The 23,594-nt window shown below is 41.7% G+C and overlaps 1 protein-coding gene across 4 annotated transcripts in view; it reads left to right on the forward strand.

The window, feature by feature from the left end:
• Positions 1–23,594, forward strand: part of mid2 (midline 2) — a 121,119-nt gene that overhangs the window by 50,332 nt on the left and 47,193 nt on the right. For all 4 annotated transcript variants that reach the window (XM_028416357.1, XM_028416355.1, XM_028416358.1 and 1 more), the window contains one exon: positions 5,782–6,659. In XM_028416357.1, the coding sequence (XP_028272158.1) occupies positions 5,838–6,659 (822 nt within the window). In that variant the 5' untranslated portion in view covers positions 5,782–5,837. The remainder of the gene's footprint in view (positions 1–5,781; positions 6,660–23,594) is intronic.

Consider the following 23,594-nt stretch of genomic DNA (forward strand, 5'->3'; position numbering starts at 1 on the left):
GACCCTTATCTATACAAAGATTTAAAGAGCACCTGACAGTTTGATTGTTTCCAACAGAATACTGATTCAAAGAGGAATTCTTCCTTATGTCAGACCATTAATAACAAGAGATGTGTGGATGCACACAGTTCATGAGGTGAGATGATGCAGAGGTAGTGGGTTTAGAGGAGTAAAACAAGGCAGTGTTGCAGTGTTTTTACTAGCATGGATGATTTTAGTGCACAGTTGTGACCTGGGTACCTTTTTACATTTGAACTGATACCCTTGCCCAATGGTACCATTTTGTTTCAGTTTATGGCTGGAATAAAATGTTGCACTAATACCGTGAACAAGCTTATTTTGTCTTTTTATTATTATTTTGTTATTAGGACCACCCCTGAGAAAGAGATGCTGTCAGAGGGTCGTCCTTACATCCTAAATTCACAAAAAAACTACCTCTAGGTTTAACTTAAGTCTCATTCTGTTCACCTGGGTGCAGCTGCTACACTGATCACATGACTTGTCTTTGTGCTGACTGTGCAGAAACGGGCTATCAGAGTATAATTTGCGACCCATCACCACAGAAAAGTGTCTGAAAATAACGATGCATTCAGCTCAAGCATGAACAGAATCAGAAACCAGGGGTGCAGCAATCATTGTGAAACAAAGGAGTCATTAGATAGACGTTACATTGTTCACATTGTTTTCATCTGAAGTAGCAAATCATCCTCCAAATCCTCACAACCCCACCTTGAACCCATGACACATGATCTATGTTAATACAAAGAGACACTGTTCTCTCATATGATCTGTCTATCCACAAGGCTGATATTGTTTCATATGATGTTCTCATATAAAGAAACACTGTCTGAGAATCACCGCAGGCTACATTGACTAAACACAAATGTGAGTACATCTAAAGGGTAGATACATACTATATGTAGGCACATGATTATGAATAGGTAAAAAAAAACATGTGAATATATGATAAGCTCTGATACTTTCCTTTTTTCACAGGTGTTGTGTCAGTTATTCTTAGCCTATGCCTGTATACCAAAAAGCCTCCGTTATGACAACTGATGGCATCGCCCCCTAATGGGAATACAAATGCTTTTCCTCCACAGCGCTAACGTCCCACTGGGACAAACACGGCGGTGTCTCAGGGTGTGTTTTTCAAAGCCCCTGCAAAAAAGAACTGCTGAACACCTGGTACAGTTGTTTACTGTCATATTTCTCTCTGGAGCCTTTAAACCTCACAACCATGTGGTTTTCTGCTGCTCTACCTTTACTGCGATAATCCATGACTGACAGTCTCAGGTGTGACGGATAGATCCATAGAACATGTACAGCAGAGAGAGAGAGAGACTGCATGGAGGTGTGTGTGAATGTGTGCACATCTGTGGGCGCACGCACTGTCAATCTGACAATAAAAATTGATGATTGACTGTCGCAGCCCTGAGACTAATGAAGGCAGCTGGTGCTGGGGGTGCTGGTGACTGCTCGACATGCAGGCTCAGGTTGTGGGATCATGTGGGCGTTTGGGCGCGCCTGTCATTAGTGTGTGTTTGTAAGGGATACACATATGGATGTGGATGAACTCGCCGTTAATACTTGTATAATCTACCTTGCACTGTTTCCTGGAAGTGATCTTTTATTCTGCTCTCCTGATAGATGTTTAACACCTGTCTCTGGCTGCTCACCTCGTGGCTTTTGCAATGTTTTCAGGAAAAAAGAAAATTGGATTAGATTAGATTAGATTAGATTAGATTAGATTAGATTAGATTAGATTAGTGAATAATATTATCATCATCATTGCTATGCGTTACGTACATGCAGTGTAATATGGAATTCCATTGCACTTTGCCTGGGAAAACAAAGAACAAGTGTAATTTTTCTTTTTTCTTTTTTTGACAACAGTCCTTTAAAAATAAAAACATAATGGCTGCGTTGGGAGTGTTTGGATCTTTGGCTCGGAGGTCTACTGCTGCATGACTACGTTTCAGCAGGGAGCAGTTTGAATATTTTTACCATTAGATTGTTTATACAGGGATAATCATCTTTATTCTGTTAATGTCTTTTTTTTCTGGTCCAATGCATGCGTTTACAGCACATGCCTGTGTATTAACCCAGGAGATTTCTTTTAATCCTCAACATCATGATGAACTGATAAAAATGTCACTTTGGGTGACTTTTGGGTTTCTCAAAGTTCAAGATTTACAAATGTTTTCGTGAAATTCATTACTTACTGCCATTTAATAAATATAATTGATACGAAAAAAATGCCATTTGCATATAAACTAGACACAAATACAGTCCCGTGCAATGACAACTGCAAATTTTAGTCTGTGTGTGTAAGTGGGTGGAAAAGAAACAGATCTATCCACCTCCTTTAGACAGACTAATGAATCATCAATCACCTTTTTTTCATCTGCAACTAAAAGCTTGGAGTAAAGACCTAAAAAATCTTTCTACAGTAATCAGCACCGTAATAGAGTGAGAGCTTTATGCCGGCGTGTGTGTTTGGATTTGTGTGCCCATGCTGCGTGTGTGTTTTAAGCACCAGCTCAAGCTGTTCTCCTTCCAGATGGGACTCTTCACCTTAACAAGAATGGCAGATGAAGAGAGACAACGAGACAGACAGAGTTTGTGCTTGTAAATGCTCTGCTCTGGCTGTGTGTGCTTCTGGTTGTGTGTGTGTGTGTGTGTGCGCACGCGTTGCACGCCTGTCTGTACAAGGGCCTTTACCATGAACCAAGCTATTCGGTCCCTAAGTGGCTCCCATCATACCCGGCTTTGGTTCCCCAGAGTGACATAGCTAAAGCTTAATGGGCCTGTTGATGGTGTGTTAAAGCTTGGTGTTAATTATAACACCACGCTCTGTTAAACACAGTCACATTAACATCAGCATAAGCAGCACTGTTGAGCTCTGTCCCTGAGAAAGAAGCAAGACCGCTGATTCAGTCGACACATGGATTGAAAAATGCACTCGTCTTTTGATCTGATCAGATTAATAATTAAAGGTTTGGGTTCTGTTGCCTTGTTGTGATCCAGCTCTCTTGACAGATTTACAATCCCAGTGCATGTTTCTCACTATGACATGTGTAGCATTTAAACAGTAAACTCTGAGAAGGCGTTGCTTTCGTCTGATCATTTGTAGAAGTGTGGTAATAATTTGCTATATACGTAGTATTTGCTGCAGCGCATCACATACCTATCATACCTCACACCAGATAACAGTTCACATGGTCAGACAATGACCTGGATCGACTTGTTTTCAGACAGGCTTGATGAATGTGTGCCTTGTTTCCTGTTGTTGAGCCACAGAAACAGCAGTCATATGCAGCTGAACACTCACAATGCATCCTCGGCCACGGAAATATCATTCCCTGTGAAACACAGACCACAGGTTTGGTTATTTAGCTGTAGAAAAAAGTCTCCTTATTTTTGAGACATTTGCCATAATGTGTTAAGTTTTTTAAAGAAAACATGAACTATTTCTATCAGTAGAACTAAGGCATCTTTCTTGTATGAGCACTGTCACAGATGTTATTGCTACGGGGCCACACGTGTAAATGCAGCTGCTATTGAGGTATTTAGTAAGTGGCAGTAAAAAACCTGATACCTTTATGAACTCTTCATAAAGTCAGACGTTTCAGATGGCTGACCTTATAATCTTTTGCTTACAATGTTCAGGAATAAGTCAAAAACCTGTCATGGCATTTTGACATATGTATGAAGTGACACCCTAAACCAGAAAATGTGAAGTTTACCTCACAGCATGACTCTGTGTTCTGTTGGTACCAGACTGAACAAAAGGGTCATCAACAGGTCTCCTCCCCCTCCCCCCACATTTAATTTCTCTGGTTGTTTCCATCCGTCTGCCTCTGGTTATCAACTGTCTGATACAGTGGAGATAAATTAGATCTATTGTTGGCTTGATGAAGCAGAACTTTATGCTGGCAACTCTCTTTTTTCCTCTTCATGCCAAACACAGCCAGGCTGTGTGATAATAACCACATTAAGTGTCTGATAAATAGCAGCCAAGGTGAATATCGGAGGCGGATATTATGTGCATGTGCACACGTACGCACGGCTCGCTCATAGATAAATATCTACAACATATACAGCCTCTTTCACACACACACACACACACACACACACACACACACACACACACACACATACATTATTTGCCCACAAGCACAATGCCCTTTGCTTTTTATCAGCGTAATATCTGCTTCATTGGCTCAGGGCAGTTATTTATTTCTTTTCTAGATAATGAATTTTATAACAAAGCCGCAGCCTGCGTATAACCACTTTCTTCAGCTGAGTGCTTTTCCCTGGCGTTATAACTGCTGTTTACTCAGCATCGAGTCGCTGTTTCTGGTGAAGCAGAAGGGAGGAGACTTGATCGCTGCTTCTGACTTCACATGGTCCTTTGCTGGAACCACAGATTATATAGCTGGTCGCTTACTTCCTAACTAGGTTAGCATAGTGTCAGAGCACAATTGAGTTGTTATAAAAAAAAACAGGTCTGTGGTGGCTGATTTATCACCATGTAATGTGAGAAATTGATAATGACAATGCTGCTCTTCAGCATAATGTTTTGACAACAAGCTGTGAATTTCATTATCCATATGGAGTCAGGCAGAACTGATTTAACACATTAAGAGTTGCACAGCAGAACCCACAGACAGTGACAGGGGAATCCATGCAACACACAATTCTGACAATTCCTGGATTTCTTTCTTAGTCATGACCCACAAGGCTGGTGCTGTGTTGATAGTGATATGTAAATGCTACTGAGGTCTGACCTGGTAAGATTCCAGGTGGAAATAAAGTGACAGGGTTGGTTGATTTAAAATTCTTTCTGGACAGGCCATGTTTCAAGTTCTTCAGTCTGTGTGCTTCATTACAGAATAAACACACTGATAAACATTAGAGGCTAAATCTATTCGTATCTTCCCAGAAAATATTGAATGAGCACCTCTTGTATTTGCGGACCTCTCCTCATAACATGTTTTTTCATATCTTCAGTCATCAATAAATCTTGCAGTACTGACACAGGCAGTCTTTCAGCATCACTCCTGCTTAATGAAATTGTCACTGTCCGCTTTAATGCTGCTGTTTCACGGTGGCTGCTTTGTTTCTTTTAAATGGGAGAGAGAGCACACTGCAAACCGTGCACCTATGAACCTGAATCAGCAGGACGGAGGAGGCAGTGGTGGGGGTTATTAGTGATTTCTCATGTCAGTGATTTTAAAGCCATGCAGGGGAGACAGCTTGATATTCAGGCTGCGAGGTGCTGAGAATCAGAGGGCTTGCGGAACCAAAGGGAAGATATAAGATCAATTTTCTTGTTTAGCTTAGGCCCTGATTTCACTGTCCTGCAAGCTGCTTTAAAAAAATGAAATGTCCTTATTGCTCGATGAGTTCGAGCTCATCAGCATGGACTATTACAGACATGCAAAGCTCATTTTCTTAAAGGTTCAGTCTTTGATGAACGTCTGTCTCTTTTTCTCCCTACTTCATTGATTTTTACTTCTTTCCTGCTGTTCAACCAGTCCTCTCTCTCTTCATTGTTTGGCTCTGCAAGAGGAATGATGTGTTAAAAGGCTTCAGCAATAGAGCCGAGGCTGTGCAAGCTTATCATCATCTCTAATAATACAGGAAAATGCATGTTAGCGATGTTTCTGCAAATCTGCACATTCCAGTCCATCATACCTGAAAGCAGTTCAGTTAAAATCAGAAATATGATTTTTATATGATGTTTGTAAATACATCTCCTCTTTCTTCACACAGGTAATTGGCCAGCTTCTGTGGGATTTGATGTCACCTTTAGATTGGTTTAACTGAAGATGGAAACACTGGAGTCTGAGCTGACCTGCCCGATCTGCCTGGAGTTATTTGAAGATCCCCTGCTCTTGCCTTGTGCCCACAGCCTGTGTTTTAACTGTGCCCATCGCATCCTGGTGTCTCACTGCTCCACCAGCAAGCCCCTCGAATCTATTTCTGCCTTTCAGTGTCCCACCTGTCGTTACGTCATCACGCTGAATCACCGCGGCCTGGAGGGCCTTAAGCGCAATGTGACGCTGCAGAACATCATTGACCGCTTTCAAAAGGCCTCCCTCAGCGGCCCCAATTCCCCTACAGAGAGCCGGCGCCTGCAGCCGCAACGGCCCTACACCGCCACCATTAGCGGTACAATAGCTGGAACGATTGGCAGTGGAGGTGGCACAAGTGGCGGCAGCGCTCGTAGTAGCCCGGCCACTTCTAGCCACTCCCACTCGCACGCCAATCACACAAATCACGCTAACCACACCAACGCCAACCACAGCCCAGCTGTTGTGGCTAAAATGGATCCACGCATCAGCTGCCAGTTCTGCGAACAGGAACCACCGCGTGAGGCTGTCAAGACGTGTGTCACATGTGAGGTGTCGTACTGCGACCGCTGCCTGCGTGCAACACACCCCAACAAGAAGCCCTTTACCAGTCACCGCCTGGTGGAGCCGGTGCCAGACACGCACATCCGTGGCCTGACCTGCCTGGAGCATGAGAACGAGAAGGTCAACATGTACTGCTTGGTGGACGACCAGCTCATTTGTGCCCTCTGCAAGCTGGTTGGGCGCCACAGGGAGCACCAGGTGTCCTCGCTCACCGAGCGCTTTGACAAGCTCAAGGTTAGTCCTCCACATCTTCACTTTATGATGACATCATCAGCACCAAATTCTGTGTACTGCCCCTATTTTATGTTGTATGACTTCTGTGTTAGAGTACGGTAATTCACAACCTGCAAACAATTTGACAGAACAAAAATGATTCACTGCTCAGCTTTGAAACGTTTTCCATCTTAACAAAGAGGATCTCATACACAGCCTGCAGCATTCATTATGATAAATTTGTTTGCAGTTTGCTAAACAGTAAAATCTTTAATCCATCCATTCCTGCCTTGGGAATGTGTAATTTTTGTTGACTATGAACTTTCAGTGCCACCAAAATTACATCATAGACTTTTGTTCAGCAAGAAGGACAGAAAGACAGATCACAAACAGAGAGCGAGGGAGAGAATTGGGGGTGGTGTTCTGGTGAGAACAGCAGAGAGAGACATGGAGACCAATAGGGAGGGCCGTCATTATAATAGTCGATGAGCTGGCATTCCCTGTGGCCACTGAGCTTTCAGAGGCTCTGCGTAAAGACCAGGACTGCTGAATCAGGGTGAAAAACAACAGAGAAAGGCACTAGCTTGAGCTAATTCCACCACTAAAGGCCTAAAGCGGCCGGTCGGCATCAGCTGGCCTTAAAACTTTTACCATGCATGTGTGCTGAGCGTGTGTACATACTGTATGTCTTTTATATTGAAGTACCATTAAAAAAAAAAACATTTATTTATTTATTTTATAGAAATACTCAGTAGATCTAAAACACCCATTTAGACTAAAATGCAGAAAAAATACAGAGATTAATGAGATAAAACTCACAAAGCTCACAAAAATACACATGGTATGGTGTCACATGGTATTTTATTTTAGACTCAAATTGATGTCAACAAGTGGCAGATTATTCGCATACACTGTGACTGTCCTTATTAAAAACAGTAAGGGAAAAATATGTGTCTGTAAAAACATAAAGATTGAAGAGAGTGAGGTGTCTATTGATGTAAAAACGTAACTTGCTGACTTATCAATCATCTGTACATAGTAAATATTGTAACTGTGTGTGTTTGATTCCGTCCAGGCGTTGGCACTATGTACTGTCTATGTCTATATTTCAAAGAAAAGCTGGGCTGTATTTTAGTGACCTCACATTTTGTCTCATTTTACAGTATGAAAGTGTGGGTGTCAGAATATGTTAGCACCATTTCAAAAGACATGTTTAATGCTCCCGGTTGCAATTGAAACTCCATCACACAGCAGCAGCAGCAGCAGCAATCGTCTCAAATGCTTTGAGCATCCATTTTATTCCACTGTAAATGCAAACCCACCTTCTGTATTATAGATGATTTGCGCTGGCAAAAATTTGGCTGTCACGTTCACTTTTGTACCAACGTGTCAGCAAAATTCCTACTCAGCACCTCTCACTGCCTTAACACACAGGAGCCCCGGGTTTATTTTCACTAGCGTTAGCCTCCTCGTTCTCCTCTCGGCTGTGGCAGACTTTACTGTAAGTAGTTCTGCCGTCCTCCTCCTCCTTTCCTCGCTCTTCACTCCGTGGCAGTCTGTGGTTCTTTTGAAAGTTCCTGAGCCAAGGCTTTGAACTCTCTGGACTTTGAAAATCCCCAATCTACCCCAAATCTAGGAGGAGTCCAGTCTTCTTGCAAGCTCCAGCTCAGCTCAGTGGCAGCTAACTTATAATCTTCCTTTGAGGCTGAGTAGAGGAAGTGCTATTTGTGCATAGCTAATAATGGGATGTGTTGTCTGCCACTTTCTCCTTTTCCTATGCTTTCTTCAGTATTCATTATATTGCATTAGTATTAGATGATAATGTTGTTATTGACTGGTCCTCTGTAAAGCAGCTGTTTTACTGGGTTATTAGACAATACCTCCGAATAATTGCACTCAGTTGCCTCTTTGACCTCGGCTTCACTCCATTTGATCCCTGGATTACCCCTCACTTTATTTCCTCTGTCTGCTGTGTACCCCGGGAGCTATGCTGTCACTAAATGATTTCTCTCACATTAAGGAGAAAGGTAAGCTTCCCTTTGGCGAGAAGGATGGACTGAAAATGCCAACAAGTGCCAGCACTGTTAAAGACAGAATGTGGCACAGCTGAAACTGCAGGGAAGTGATTTAAATCCCCAGGCGGCTGCCAAGCAAAGGTTTTTGCTCAGAAGCATAGCGATTGGTGTCTTATAATTGGCAGACCTCAGTAATAGTGTTTTATTCTTTGATATGCTTAAAAGACAGACAGCTTAAAGGGAACTGCTCTTTAGATTTTTGTTTTCACACAATTCAGATTCACTGAAATCAAGATGTATTCTGCCGCAGCACTGAATATCTCATCACTTGCTGCTTTGGAAGTGTCTGTTGGAGACTCATTGGAATGTCATTTAGGTAAATTCTGTTGCAAACTAACAGAGCCGGGTACACAAAATCAAGAAAGTGAAGTGTGCACCCTGCACAGGAGGTTTGGGAGGTGTCAGCGTCAGTCACAGCTGCTAGGAATGCAAATATTATGAATATATTTAAGGGGATTTTATACTTTTGGCCAGTGAGTTCAGTCTGCAGCCAGGAACATAAAGTGAACTGTTTGTAGCATACAGCTACTGCAAGTGAGGGGGAGTATGACCTCTGTGCTATAGACACATAAGAAATGGGAAAGGAAATGGATAAATAAATAATAAACTTATCACGTCATGCTGCTTTTTCTTTTTCTTCTTTTTCTTTCTTTCGTCTTCGTCATCTTGTCTGCATTGCCGGCATCTCATTTTCGGACTCTTGAGGTTTTGAAGTGTGTGTGTGCTTTAGCATCTTGTGCTAATGAGCTGACACGGTGGCAAAGCCCTTTAGCAAGGCTGACATTTGCCACGCAGAAAAATGTAAAGTCTTCAGCTCCTGGAGCAGTCACATGGGCGGCTGTTACCTAACAGCGGTGGGATCCTGTTGTCACTTGCATGTGTGTCTCTCATGAGAAGAGAATGGAGAAATATGCAAAACATTACCCAGTGATTATTGGGTTAATTCCTGTTTAGGAAGAGGCAGATCTCAGCATACTGACACCAGCCCCCTCCCAGCTCTTCATTTCCTGCTGTATCTCCAGCCCTGCGTCTTTGTCCTCTATCTGTACTGTTGTCTTCATTCAGCCTCCTCATTCCTTATATCTTCTGCTTTCCCCAGCATCTTAACTACTTCAGGCAAACATCTATGTCTCGTAACTTTTTTTCTGTGCGTCTGCTGCTCCTGCTGCTGACCCCACTCTGCTGTATGTGCACTGCATTTGTCTTGGCAAATCTCTGCAAAATTAGCAGCATACTGTACAAATTCATATTAAGTACCTTTACACCTGCAACATATAGGAACTTAATGACTCTTTATCACACAGACATGTTCAAATAATAAAAAATAATTTCACTCAGCTAATCAGACACTGACTATATTGACGCAAAGGTTCCAGTGTCAACTACTATTACACATCATTTCTTCTTATTTCCCTCTCAAACACAGACTCACGCTGTCACTGTATTCCTCTCATTTCCTCTGCTTTGCATACAGGCATCATCCTTCCCACCTGTGTTCTGTGTGTTTTTTCTGTCTCCTCCTCCCTCTCATTCAATTGGTCCGTGGCCAGTCTGTGTTGTTTTAGGTAACACCACTCTCATCCACCCTCAGTCGCCCACAAACCCAAATACTGCACACACTGCTGCAGCATATTGCTTCTAAGAGGGTTACTCACAGCCCTCTGGTGTTTTTCTGTGCATGAAGATTGCCTTCAAACACATGTGGCACCGTGCAGCATTTAAGTGTGTGTGTCTAACATGTAAGAATGATTTGAAGCTGAGCGTATGATGCCATTAGTAATCATGGAGACATGTGGAGATGGAACACACTCAGCTGTGCTGACGGAATCACTATGGATGTAGTAGGAGGCTTTTAGTGTCTCCGCCTATGTGCCATCAGTGTGCGTCTTTCTGTATAAGAGCCCGTACTTCTCTATGTACACACGAACGCGCTCTGCAAATGCATCATGCATGTGTGGGAAAAGTATGTCACGCCAGCGCATCATAAAATTTACTAGGTTATGAAAAAAGAATGAAATCTCTTGCAGGCACTGCATCGTGCATGTGAAAAAGAGCTTTTAAAGCATTGGTGTCAGCAGTTATTAAATACATTGCAGGCAGAAGGATATAACCGACATTACTCATCTCTGGGTTTGATGTTTTTGTTTGAAAGTGATATACAAATGCATCCATTCAAATAGTTCATCATAAATTGATGCCTCTTTTCTTCCTGAAGTGAGACCTGTCACATCCTTGATGTTCTCATTTCAGTGCAGCCATTGTGTGTGCTGATGTTCACTTCTGTGTGAACTCTTCTGATGGCTGTTACTGTTTATTTCTGCATCAGTACAGCTGCAGAAATCTAACTTCATCTTTTAATTCTGCGAAGAATTTATTCAGCATCTAAAAACATATGCTTTAAATAATTAAGTTATTCCCAGAGTCATTCCTACTAATGAAATACATTTCACAATGTCTTGTAATTTAACATCCCATTGATTAAACCATTTTAGGATCATACCACTGAGGATAACGTTTAAGTATAAATGCTGCTTGTGCTTTCTTTAAAAAAGTCCACTTCAGAAATTCGTCCAGCCGTACGCTGCTTCTTTCATCTGCTGCCTCTTGTTTTTTTTTGTTTTTTTTTTTTTTTCTGGCTGTTACAAGGCTTAAAACTGGAGTTCAGACACTGTGTGTATTTTAGGGTAAAGCTGTAAAAAGCTGACAGCATAGCAGAGCTTAGCTGAGCTTCTGACACTTTTGACACTAGGAAAATCATTTTAAGTAAAGCAGCTGATAAATACAACTTTTAGATTATTTCTGCTGCACAAATATCCATTTATATATATATATATATATATATATATATATATATATATATATTGTAATTAGAATGCATTGAGGGAAGAAAGAGTGACCTCATTTTGTTACAGTAGATGTATAGTACATATGTGTACAACATGATTTTGAAGGTATATATATAAATGTCAGCTCAAAAACACGTCATTTATTTTATTCAGCACATCTCACTGTAAGAGGATTTACACTTTAATCAACAGCAGAAAGTCATCTGACTATGCCAACATTATTTCCAACACAGTGCGACCTTGTTTGCCTCCGATATCTGATGAGCAAGCACTTCCTGGTTTTAATCTGCAACAATCCGTGGCACAGATCACATTTATATGAGGTAAAGGGAGGAAACTGATGACACATGCAGCCTATGAGCATTAAGAGGCTTGATGTAACATATCAGTGTTTGGGTGGGATTCTGTAAAACTGTGAGGACTGTGAGTGTTTTGTCAGATTGTTGGATCGCAGGTGGCTCAACCAGAAGCTGTTTTTTGGTTTGTGGCTTGGGGACAATGGACACGACAACATAGCATAACAGGAATGTTTACTCTGAATGTGGAATGTCAGCATCCAGCTTTTGCATTTCTTCACAGCGTACACACTCATACCCTGAAGAGTGTTTGTATATACTCATGTATACACACACACACGGGCAAACTCTGTTGTTTTCTCTGTAGTGAGTTCTGGTGCCGGTACATACACACTTCCTATATGTGTGCGCTGTCTGCTGTGAGGCTGCCAGGCAGGAACACTGTGTCACCACTGGGGAGATACTTAGTTTGAACTAATGACACCACTGTGAGATGAACGGCACGTCTTCACTGGCCTGAGGACAATGGGGACCTCTAGCTCATCCCCAAACCTAAAATAACTCAGTGGTTGGTGTTCTGTGAGGTGCGCCCCGGGAACAGTCCTCACAGCTCAGTCTGCAGCACCAAATCAGCTCTATTATTTAAGTTTTGTACTGAGTCAGTGAGCTAAGACATTCATTTAGTATTGAACATCTGGTATTGAAGCTGCTTTACTGTAAACAATGAAATTCCTAGCTCTTCATAGTGACAAAGGTCACCACTTCCTGGAGGTCCAAGACCTGATGCTCCATTAAGCAGGACTGTGTAAACATATGAGGGGTAAGATTTACTACAAAATCCTTCTCAGTGATGGATGTGTGAGCTATGATTTGTAAATGCTAACTCCGTATTGTTAAATCAGTTCTGCCTTACGCTTTCTTTGGACGATGTGCATCATAAACTTGGAAAGACTCTCGACCTGTTGATGGTTCCTTTTTTCTGAAGATAGTGGCCCTGTCCTCATCAGCTTTTTGTAGCTTCACTACTGCATCTGCTTCAAATGTAAAACACATCATTTCTCTTTCATCAGAGAGCTGAAGACTGCACTGACACTGTGGCTGTTTAGAGCCGCAAATGACCAAAACTGAGTGTGTGCCATAATGCGCACGGCTGCTTCAGTTAGTGAGAGACCAGCCTCGCCTATCTGCTTTACAATCACTTGGTTTAACATCATCTCATAATTCAACTTTTTTTCCCCCTTTCAAGTCACTGAAGCTTCTCATCCTTCCACCACAAGGTTACAGAGTGCAGCAGACTTAAGCAGTCCCATTACAGTGACAGAGAGAAATGAGTTCTCTGTGAAGGCCAGTTAAATCAACAGAGAGGAGCAAGTGAAATGAGACAGAAAAGTTGATAAAAAAGAAACACTGGCAGGTTGAATCCTTTTGAACTGTTTCATATTGAGCTCTCTATGGGAAGTCATTATTCCATGGTTTGATTCTCTTTTATTTTTTGTTATAAAGAGGGAACGATGAGGAACAAGAAAAGTGTGTGGGCTATGTTTAATATTTGACATTTTTTCGACCTTTTTCCTTATTTTAATATACTCTATCTCTCACAGATAATAATATTACTTCAAGATTTATATAAATAAATGAATACAGTATTAAATTAACTGAAAAGAGTCTCAACACTGGTTCCTGGAGTAATTTGCTTTGTAGCCAGTAAGGCTGTTTATTTATTTCTCATGTTTCTAATAACTATGCAGCAGCTTATTGATAGAGAAAGGAGACTAATTTAAAGTAATAAATTAGATGTTAATACGGGGGAATTTTTGATGATTAATTTGTGTACTGTGGCGTCCTCAGAGGAGACTCATCCTGTCCAGGTCTGGGGGTTGTAAAGAGGCGTTTAGATGATCAGATTATTAGATTAAGATGGTGTGTGTGTGTGTTTGTGTGTGTGTGTTTATCTGTGTGCATGTGTGTTTGCATGCGTGAGTGTGTGTGTTCTTAGCTCATTATAAATGAAGTCAAAGAGTTCATTCATATCCAGAGGAGCTATGTCAGAATACAAATGTCAGACTGGACATTAAACAGACCTTTTGTTGACATTGCTGATATATCACAATACATGTATTGTTGATTATTAGTGCAAATATATTCATCATCACAGATGAATCATCCCACTCTGGCCTGCTCTGCAGCTATGGACATTGTCCCACTGTGTTCACGTGTCAAAGTCAGGTCAGAGAATAAGCTGCTGTTCATTTAGAGGTCGAAGTCAAAGGCCCAGCACTGGATTTCTAAATGTGCTGTTTAGACTAGTTTCTGAGAAGAATTCAAGCCTCCCACACTTTTATCATCCATCACACTCAGTCTGAACATGTGCTGTGGTACATTCCATTCCTTTGAATCTTGTGAATCCTAAAACATTTACATGAACTGTCAAAACACATGCAGACCCACAAGCCTGAGCTCCCATGTCTAACGCAGTGATGGGGACATGTGTATGATAGCAGCTGCATGTAAGACAAATACAGCTCTAAAATAAGTCTGTAAATCAAGCAGAATGGTGCCATCAAACTTGATATTTGATTTAGTTGAAATATAAAAGGCACTTCATCTAGAAAAATACCGTAGTTTTGGTACAAAATAAAAAATGTATTTCTGTCTTCTTTTCAGCAGTTCAGCGACTTACTTATCTCCTTAGAGTTTGAACAGGATTCAGCAGAGGGAGTACAATGAGACCACGACCAAGAGTCATCTCTGGGCTCTTACGTTTCATGTGACACAGAGGGATCGAGAACGCAGGTTAACGGCGCTGCGCTCCGATGTCCCGCTCTTAAAACCGATGAGAAAGGAGGGCGCTGATGCATGCTTAATACCACGCAGGGCTTCTTTTATGGCTTCTAAAAAAAGGGACACATCACCTATCCTCTCTAGGCAGTAGTATGGTGGTGACAGCAGCAGCAGCTAGCACCCTGTCCACTGAGAAGCTGCCATACACTGTATGTGACTGAGGTCATGCAGCAGTACAAACACATTCAGATTAAAGACATCCGAAAGGCAATGTGAAAGTTTCATCAGTTCCTCTGGGGTAGTTGTGAAACATCTTACTATGAGCCCAGTTGCTTTGATTTGAAACTTTTGGATATAACATAATCTGGATGAGAGCCTTCACAGACTATACTGTAAAGCTTTTATTTGACACTGCACACATTAGACTAGTGATACACATCAGTCTGAGCCACAACACAGCATGTTTTCTGTTAGAGTAAATACCATAAATTTCATTAATTAACCTGAATGCTTCATAAAACAGACCTTTCTGCATTGCTGAAAGTTTTACAGCCTGCTCTGAATGTCTTATTTAGAGATCTCCCCTTGGAGCCCTACAGTTGTCAGTGCTCATAAAACCCTTTAAGCCAATGCAATTACTTTTGTCATTACAGAGACTTTCTGTGTCCTGTAACCTGACCTCAGTCGATCTGTCTTTAGTCTGACTGCTTTATTTTATTTGTCGCAGGGGACATTTGTCTGCATTGTAAATAACTATATTATTAAGATGGAAACGGTTTTACTCTTACTTCTATTTTTAAGATTAAGATTAGGATTAACTTTATAAATCCCCATAGAGAAATGAGGTTGACAGAGCAGCAGGATACAAGTACAATAAATACACATAGCAACAGTGAAGGATCAGTGAGTACTTCCTCCCCCATCGCTGTACATACCGTGAACATCATTCACCAGTTTAGGCGTCACCGATCTGCAACACCATCCCTGAAAGTTTCTGTTTATCTAAGGTTACGCGGAGGAAGTTCTGCTCCCCGGGGAGTCATACTAAGAGGAATGTCTGTTCCAGATATCAGCGGCGGAAAGCCAACCATGCAGAATTGCAGGAACGCAGGGAATGTGTCTCTCCTATTTGCGGGAGGCCCATCACAGACGCCATCATCCAGAGTGGTTCCCCACACTATAACTCTGGTGTCTGGTGAAATCATGGAATGCATAACACTGAAGTTGAGCCACAGCTTCAGCAAGTTATGTGATTTTGCACATGGTCTGTCATCCCCTAAGATTGGTTTATTTCCTGTTTGAGTCTCCAGGAGCTTGAAATCCCAGCATGCGAGTCCCAAGTGTTGTAACATGTCACAGTCGTTGTCACAGCAACATGTTTAAAGATGTCAGATTCTTTACGAGCACAGTGATAATCCCAGTTTTTCTTCCTGTTACACTGTTTCCTCTCTCCCTCACTTCTTCCTCATGTTGCAGTGTACATCTCATTTTTTGGGCGTCCTGCCAGCAGCTGGCATGGTAACAAGTGTCATATATAGATGTTATGTAGCTGCCATCAGCACTAAAGTAACATGACCTCATCTATAAATACATGATAGTGACATGATTTACTGGCCCGCTTCCTGGTTATGGTCAGACCAATTAGATAAGGCAGAGTACAGAGGAGATGGAGTAAATCACTCTGCCCACCTTGAAAGAAGCAACCTCATCTGTCAGGCTGGACAGAGCTGCTTTGATACTAATAGAGACACTCTGTCTTGTCACCGGCCACTGTTTGTGTGTGTGTGTCAAAGACACAGGAGGGGAGTGGGCTTTCTTGTTATTGTGCATTTTGTGCGTACATGTGTTTGCCTGATTTGTTGTGTGCTGCCAACTGCGGCCCGGGCAGATGAGAGTCAGGATCTTTTTCTGTTCTACATCTGAATGCCTGCAGGGCACTGTAGGGGAGGGGGGGGGTGTCACACTGTGGTGGCCGAGATAAAATGCTCAGGGTGAAAATCTCGTTGTCTGTCTCTGGATGACATTATCTGCTATCACATTTATTACAGCTGAAACAGCAGCAAAAAAAAAAACAGAGCTGCTGTTTCCATGTATACCTCAGTTTCTGCTGTTAGGCTTGTTAGGTGAAATTCAAGCATTCATTCTCTGCAGTTCAGAACTCAGAAAAAAACATTCAATAAAATACATCAAACTATCAACTATTAACTTTATTTGAAAAAATGAGGTTTGTGCAGCATTTTTAATCGGAAATAGAGACGGCGGGTATTTGTGGCTGATTGAGTTAAAGCCCTGCTGAAATTGGTCGAGATAAGCAAGAGAGGAGGTTTCTCTTGGAAGCCTAATGTTCAGCTGCAGTGGATACTTGAAGCCTGCGCCTCTTTTTTTCCTACAAACTCAGAAAATACTACATTATTTTGCATTACGTTACCCTTCAGCAGGCAAGCAGGCAGCACCTGAAGATACATTTTCACACCTTCACCTCGGCCGCTGATAGCATCACTCTCATATGCTTGCAGAAATTATCCATTCGCTGCCTCTAAACCCTCTCACCCCCAAAAAAAAGAAATGTAACTCCACACCCTCACATGAACCAGCCCTCATTTCTGTAGTTCATGAGCTCAGATGAACTTCTCTGGGGGTTTTACTGGAAGCTGACAAATGTAAAGCTTTTAGCTGGGAGCGAGTCAGTCACAGCAGATTATTGTTCCTGTTGTGGCAGCTGAAGGTTTAAAAATATGACATGTACTGCAGCACAAGGCAAGGCTCTCAAGAGTCCAGAAGATGCTAAATTAATTTGTAGACCTTCAATTATTAAATATGCTTAATTTATGTCATTCTGAATTGGGCGTCTGTGTGCAACTGTAGCCAAAGCTGCAAGTAGCTCTCCTGTGTAATTTGAAGTCCAGTTAGCAGTCAGACTGTTTGCCATGGTTATTTAGCGTTTACAGTAAAAAGAAGGCAGAACGAAGACATGCAGGACCAGAAGATGAAGGTCGGGGGGGGGGGGGGGGGGGGGGGGGGGGGGGGGCACAGCAAGGACACGGTGACAGCTGACATTGTTGGAGAACAAGAATGAGAGATCCGAAGTGGCAGAGAAGAAAAAGCAAAGCAGTGGTGGCATGAAATATACTGACAACCTATAGGGAATCTACAGTGTTGACATTCAGGGTGATTCACTCACAGCTGCACAAGATTTAAATGACAAGTCCTCACTTCTGCTCAACAAGCCTCCAGCAAACCCACAGGTTAAGAGTCAGCTGTCAGCGCAGCTCATTTAGCAGTTTTTTTTTTTTTGTTTTGTAGTAGATGCATTTCACCAGGAGAAAATATGTGTGCACTACACTCCACAATTTATGGATACACTGCTGAATAACAACAAGGCCTGGGGTGGCACAGTTCAGGTGAGAGATAGGATGACTCAGGGAAGATGAGTCCAGACTTCACAGAAGAATCTGATCAAAATCTAAAAATATTTTTTTAAAGAAACTTGTCAACACTGAACAGAAAATATGTTTTCTTTCTTACTTATACTCAGTTTTTCACAGTACTGGAGGTTTCCACTAGGGAGCACACCATAGAACTCAAATATACAGATGTTCTGTATTATTACAAAACTCATGTCAACACCAGCTGGTATGTTTTACATGTTTTATGTGAGTGTTTTCCTCAATATTTCTAACCTGGCATGGGCTCGGCATATATTTTGCAGATTAACAGGTCAATTTCTAAAATGATGCTGATCTCTCACCATGTTGTTTTGGCCCCACTTAAAGTGATAACTTTATGTACTATGTGGCTTGTTATGCCGAACCATTTAGGATGTCATCCCTGTAAATAGTTTCAGCCAAAAAAACTACAATTTAAATCCTGGTGTTCAAATCCAGCAGCTTTAAAAGCTAAATCTAAATAAAATAAGCAAAGAAAAATCTATTTTCAGAATCAAATGTTTTAGAAGATCATAAGTTAAATGAGTCTCATAGGAGCAGAATATGACAGGAGGACAAATAACTGACAGTCACATTGACACATTGAACCATATGTACTGAATGGCAGATTACAGAAATGATTATGCTAATTTGGAAAGTGATGATGCTGATGGTGGTGGTGGCAGTGAGTCCATTCCTGGAAAATCTTTTGTGCCTCCGGCCTGAATCTGCTGCCTTATCCAGTCAGTCCTACCTCAGAGCGAGTTGCATCTACTGTACCAGCTCAACCAGAAAGCCCTCACATCTCCAGTGTTTGTGAACTGCACATGATTTTTTTTATTTTTTTTCCACAAGCATAAACATGCTCTGGTTCATGTGTTGGAAGTGAGATTATTTGTTGTGTCACTTTGCCATGAGTGACATGGTAAAACCACCACCAAGGACTCTCAAAGCTGCAGGGCCACGATGAAAACTTCACAACTGTCATGTCAGTTACTCAGTGAGAGCGCAGCGAGGCGGTTGTTCTATCGCAGTCTTTCCCAGTGGCTCAGATAAAAGAGAGGCAGCAAGCAGAATGTGGAGGTGACAAACTGTAGAGGGTCAAGCCAAGGTGACACACACACACATATTCTCAGGAAGTGAAATCAGCTATAATAGCTCCTGTTTATTTACAGCCTTTAAGCATTAGGCACTTTATGCTGTCATTTTAATGATAAAAATCAACAGCATGCCTCCATCAGCTTCATATCTAGAAGTCTCCAGTGGACATGTTTCACCTCTGACTTCTTTGACGTCTCTCTTCCTCTCTTTGGGTGCATGTTTTGGTGCTTAAAGGCTTAAGAGGAGATTTAGTGGGAACAACACCTTGGTTTCAGCACAGCATTCTTTGGGATCAGCTAACCAGGCACCACTGACAGCTGTGGTTATCTCACTTCTCTGGTAACTTTTTTTCCTTGAGATCAAATAGGATTAAAGTACTTATACTCAGACGCACATCCTGATTGTGTGTACTAAAGCAAAATCATTTATGCAGCTAATGCAGGGCTGAAACTTTAGGAAAAAACATGAGGAACTGTTTGTGCTTGTGCACACAGCCACAATACAGAATCTATTATATCTCGCCTAGCCAACCAGTTGCTTGTATTTTGCTTGGAAAATGTTGCACAGGAGCCACTAGCTGTGGTTCTCATTATTATATCTGACACAGCATGTCTCTGTGACCCCCTTTGAGCTCATAGCTTTGCTTGTTATTTTTATTTCTATTTTAAAGATCCAGCCTTATTAACCTAGATTGTCACAGATGTTTGTTTTAATTTTAATACTCTCTGAACTAATTTTTCACAGCAGCATAAAGGGCTGCACATCAATTGAAACAGCACAATCTCAACTAGAGAGACCTTAAACCAGCCAGTGAGAAATAAAACATTTGTTTGTGGATGCTCTCATTCATCCAGGTCATGTTCTGTCCAAGAGTTTAAATCCAGGCAACTGGACTCGAGGATTTTTTGAAGATGTTTCACCACTCCCAGAGTGGCGTCTTTAGTTCTGCTGCTGTTCTGGTGGGTATCTGTGCATTCATGTGCTCAGGATCTTGGAGGAACTCACATGGCTAAGATCCTCTTCAGGCCAGGGTTTAGCAGTTCACCTACACATTAAAGACAGCGGTCACTCCTTTGAGGATAATAATGTCCAGATTCTAGACAGAGAGGACAGATGGTTTCAAAGAGGAGTCAAAGAAGCCATCTATGTGAAATTGGAAAAACCCTCTCTAAACAGAGGAGGAGGGCTGAGGCATCAGCTCTCACCTGTTTACAGCTCTGTCCTTTCATCTCTTCCTAGCAGGTTTCAACCCCATTCAAACCCTAACAGTAGGCTGTTAACCAGTCCTACACAGAACCCTAACACAGTTTCTGGTTGTAAAACTGACCATTAACAAACAAGAGGGGTCTTAATTATATGAGTTCCTCCAAGATCCACCCACAGAGGTCCTAAGCACATAAAAACACAGACTCTCCACCAGAACAGCAGCAGACCTGAAGAGGGCCCTCGGTGGAGTGCATGGCGAAACGTCCTCAAAACAATCCTTGAGTTCAGCTGCCTCGCTTTAAACCCTTGGACATGAGACCGTTGGTTACATTTTGATATTAACCCTTAACACAGGACTCGTTCAAGGACCACATGATTTCAGTTTCCACAGTTTTCTGCTGTTTCAGTTTTAAAAGCAAAGTTTGAAAGTATTTGAAAGTTAACATTTTCCATCCACTTGTTGGTAACTCAGTGCTGAAACTGGTATTTTTTATTGTTGCTGTGACTCAGTGTTAAAAACCCACAGCTAAGCAACATCCTCTGGGCAGCCATCCGTCAGAATGACTCAGATTAAACACACTGCGCTCTCTGTTATTGCGTTTTACAAAATAAGACACATTTTGTATTTATATGACAAATGAACAACTTGGTCATATGAGCCAGCAGCTAGATAATTGTATTAAATCCAATAAAAAAAGCTGTATATCTGTGTGTGTGCTGTTAGGCACTCTTTCTGTCTTTGTCTCCTTCTGTGTACCTTGTCTGGGTTTTTTCTTGCAGGAACTCAGCAGATACTGTGTCCACATTAAAATGTGAATCTAAAATTCATTTGCAATGGAAATCAATCAGGGGGAAGAGAGGACAGTGAAGCCTAGCACACTGCAGGCTTGGAGCTTTTGTTGTGGGAGGTGAATATATAGGACAGCTGCTAGTGTGGAGCCATGGAAATCCTGACTATACTAACAAGCTGGTCAGTGAATGAAAACAAGAAAGAAAGAAATTACCTGTAGTTTCCTTCAGTTTCATGGAGAGGTCAGAGGTAAAGGTTAGAGCCAGCATCTTTACAGGCAGCAGGCATGTGTGCTGCTCACTGGCTCAAGAGATTGAACTTAGATTATCTGGTCAAAGGGCAGCTTCCCTGTTGACGGGGTCATCCTGCTGTCAATCAAAGCCTACATATGATGTGGAACACATTTTGTCCTTTAAAAGAATCCTTTACCATAGAGTTAGGAACAGTGTCTGTTTAATATCCGAGTGTTTGATAAAGACAGTCTGGGCTGCTGTTGGTGTTATTATTTTTTTTTTTATTCTCCTTGTGTTCATGTGTCACCGACACAGATTTATTGCAAGTCCAGACAGTATCACTGACAGTACTGATGTGTGGTGTTTGAATTTGGATACAGACACTAACGTATTATCCGCTTGGCTTGAGCCGGCTACATTCTACCACACTGGAAATGTAATTGCATTGTTTGGTCTGCTATCTTTAAGCATAAAGGGCAACAAACAGACTCAGACATGCCCATCAGATGTCTATCACAGAGAACATGAAACATGCAAACCCAGAAACATGCAGACAACCTTAGCATAACTGCTCTCTGATTCTCAGGGCTTAGAGCTGCTATTATGATGAATCTACTATAATTTCCCCTCAATATATTGGTGATAATTGTTCAGAATCCTGTTGCCACCCTGTCGAAACTCTATGCTACACCTTCTATCTCCACAAAGCAGCCAAGCTGATGGTGATAATGTCACAGTGTTTGGCTACAGCTAAAGTCTTGAGGACAGGAATGTTCCTTATCTGGCCTGCAGTAGCACCAACCTAATGATACCATCAGTGTAGATAAGGCCGGACGTGGACGGCACACAGCTCAGCCGATGAAGCCATTTTTAAGATCCATTTGTTTCTGCTGATTAATGGTGTACTGTGGGCCCCCTTAGTGTGTGCAGAATGGAAGTCGCTCACAAATAATATGAGAGCAGTGAACAGATAAGATTTGCACCCTGGTGAAACAGCTTTTCTCATATTTCAGTCATAGTCTCTGTAAATTCTTTATATTTTGCGTCTTTATATACATATAGATCCAATTTATCACTTTACTATAGTGCCACTGTCCCTCTGAGTATCTTGCACGTGTGCCAGTATATCTTCTTTTTTTTATCATTAATATTTCACTGGCACAACCTGCAGTTCTCCAGAGTATGAGTAGAAAACGTTAAACTACAACACAAAGGAAGTCACGTTTAATAGATTCCAATGGGTTTGATGTCTTCTGTGAGCTGTTTTTTACACCCTGTATCGCCCTACAGATACATATGTGTCAGACAGCAATTACTGTGATATAAACACAGGCATCTTTGAGAAACTTTAGAGGGCTTGTTAGAGCTGTTTGTCAGTTGCTATGGCATTTTGTGCTGCACAGAGTTGCATATCTTCTGATGCTATCAACAGATTGACAGCTAATTATGTGCTTTCCCAGGAGCAGGAAACACCTACAGTAATAACATCCACTGCTACTGCTTAAAGCTATACAACTTGGTTTATACTGAAAGGTGGGAGTAAGCTAAATAGACACTATGACCAGAGAAAACAGGGGGGGGGGCTTTGATAATCCCTTTAACATCAGCGATGGGCTTGTTGCCTAATAAACAGCTGATTAGAGGCACTAACAGGAGGCAGGCTGCATGTGCAGGTGGGATAGTAATTGTGTATTTCCCACAGTTATGCTTCTATTAGTTATAGCACACTGTCACTATTGGTCCTTATTTTTCTTAGCTGTCAGTTTCACTTTGCTAGCTTTGGCTGTTTATTCCTTTTCCATTGTTACTGTTTTAAAATCTGCTGGGTCAGATGTGACATTTGTAATTGTGATGCTTCATAATTCACTCATTCGAGTGTGTATATATATGTATATATTTCTCTCTTCATGCTGTGTCTCTAGTTGCTCTCTCTCTTAAGCACAGATAATTGATAATATTGAACACCAGCCAAGCCTCTCATACTGTATATGTCTTCTTTTTTTTCCACAGTATTAGTCCATGAAACTGAATTGCACCGCTCCACCAAAAATCCAGTGTAGGCCGACAGAAATGAAACAAAAAGATCCTTTAAGCCTATTCAACCATATCACTGTTTTTCTACTAACCCCACTTTATCTCAGTCCAGGCTGCCCTAATCCACAGCATTACATCCCCATGTCTGTACATTCACATATCACAGTAT

This window comes from Parambassis ranga, chromosome 10 (genome assembly GCF_900634625.1).
Source record: "Parambassis ranga chromosome 10, fParRan2.1, whole genome shotgun sequence".
NCBI lineage: Eukaryota > Metazoa > Chordata > Actinopteri > Ambassidae > Parambassis > Parambassis ranga.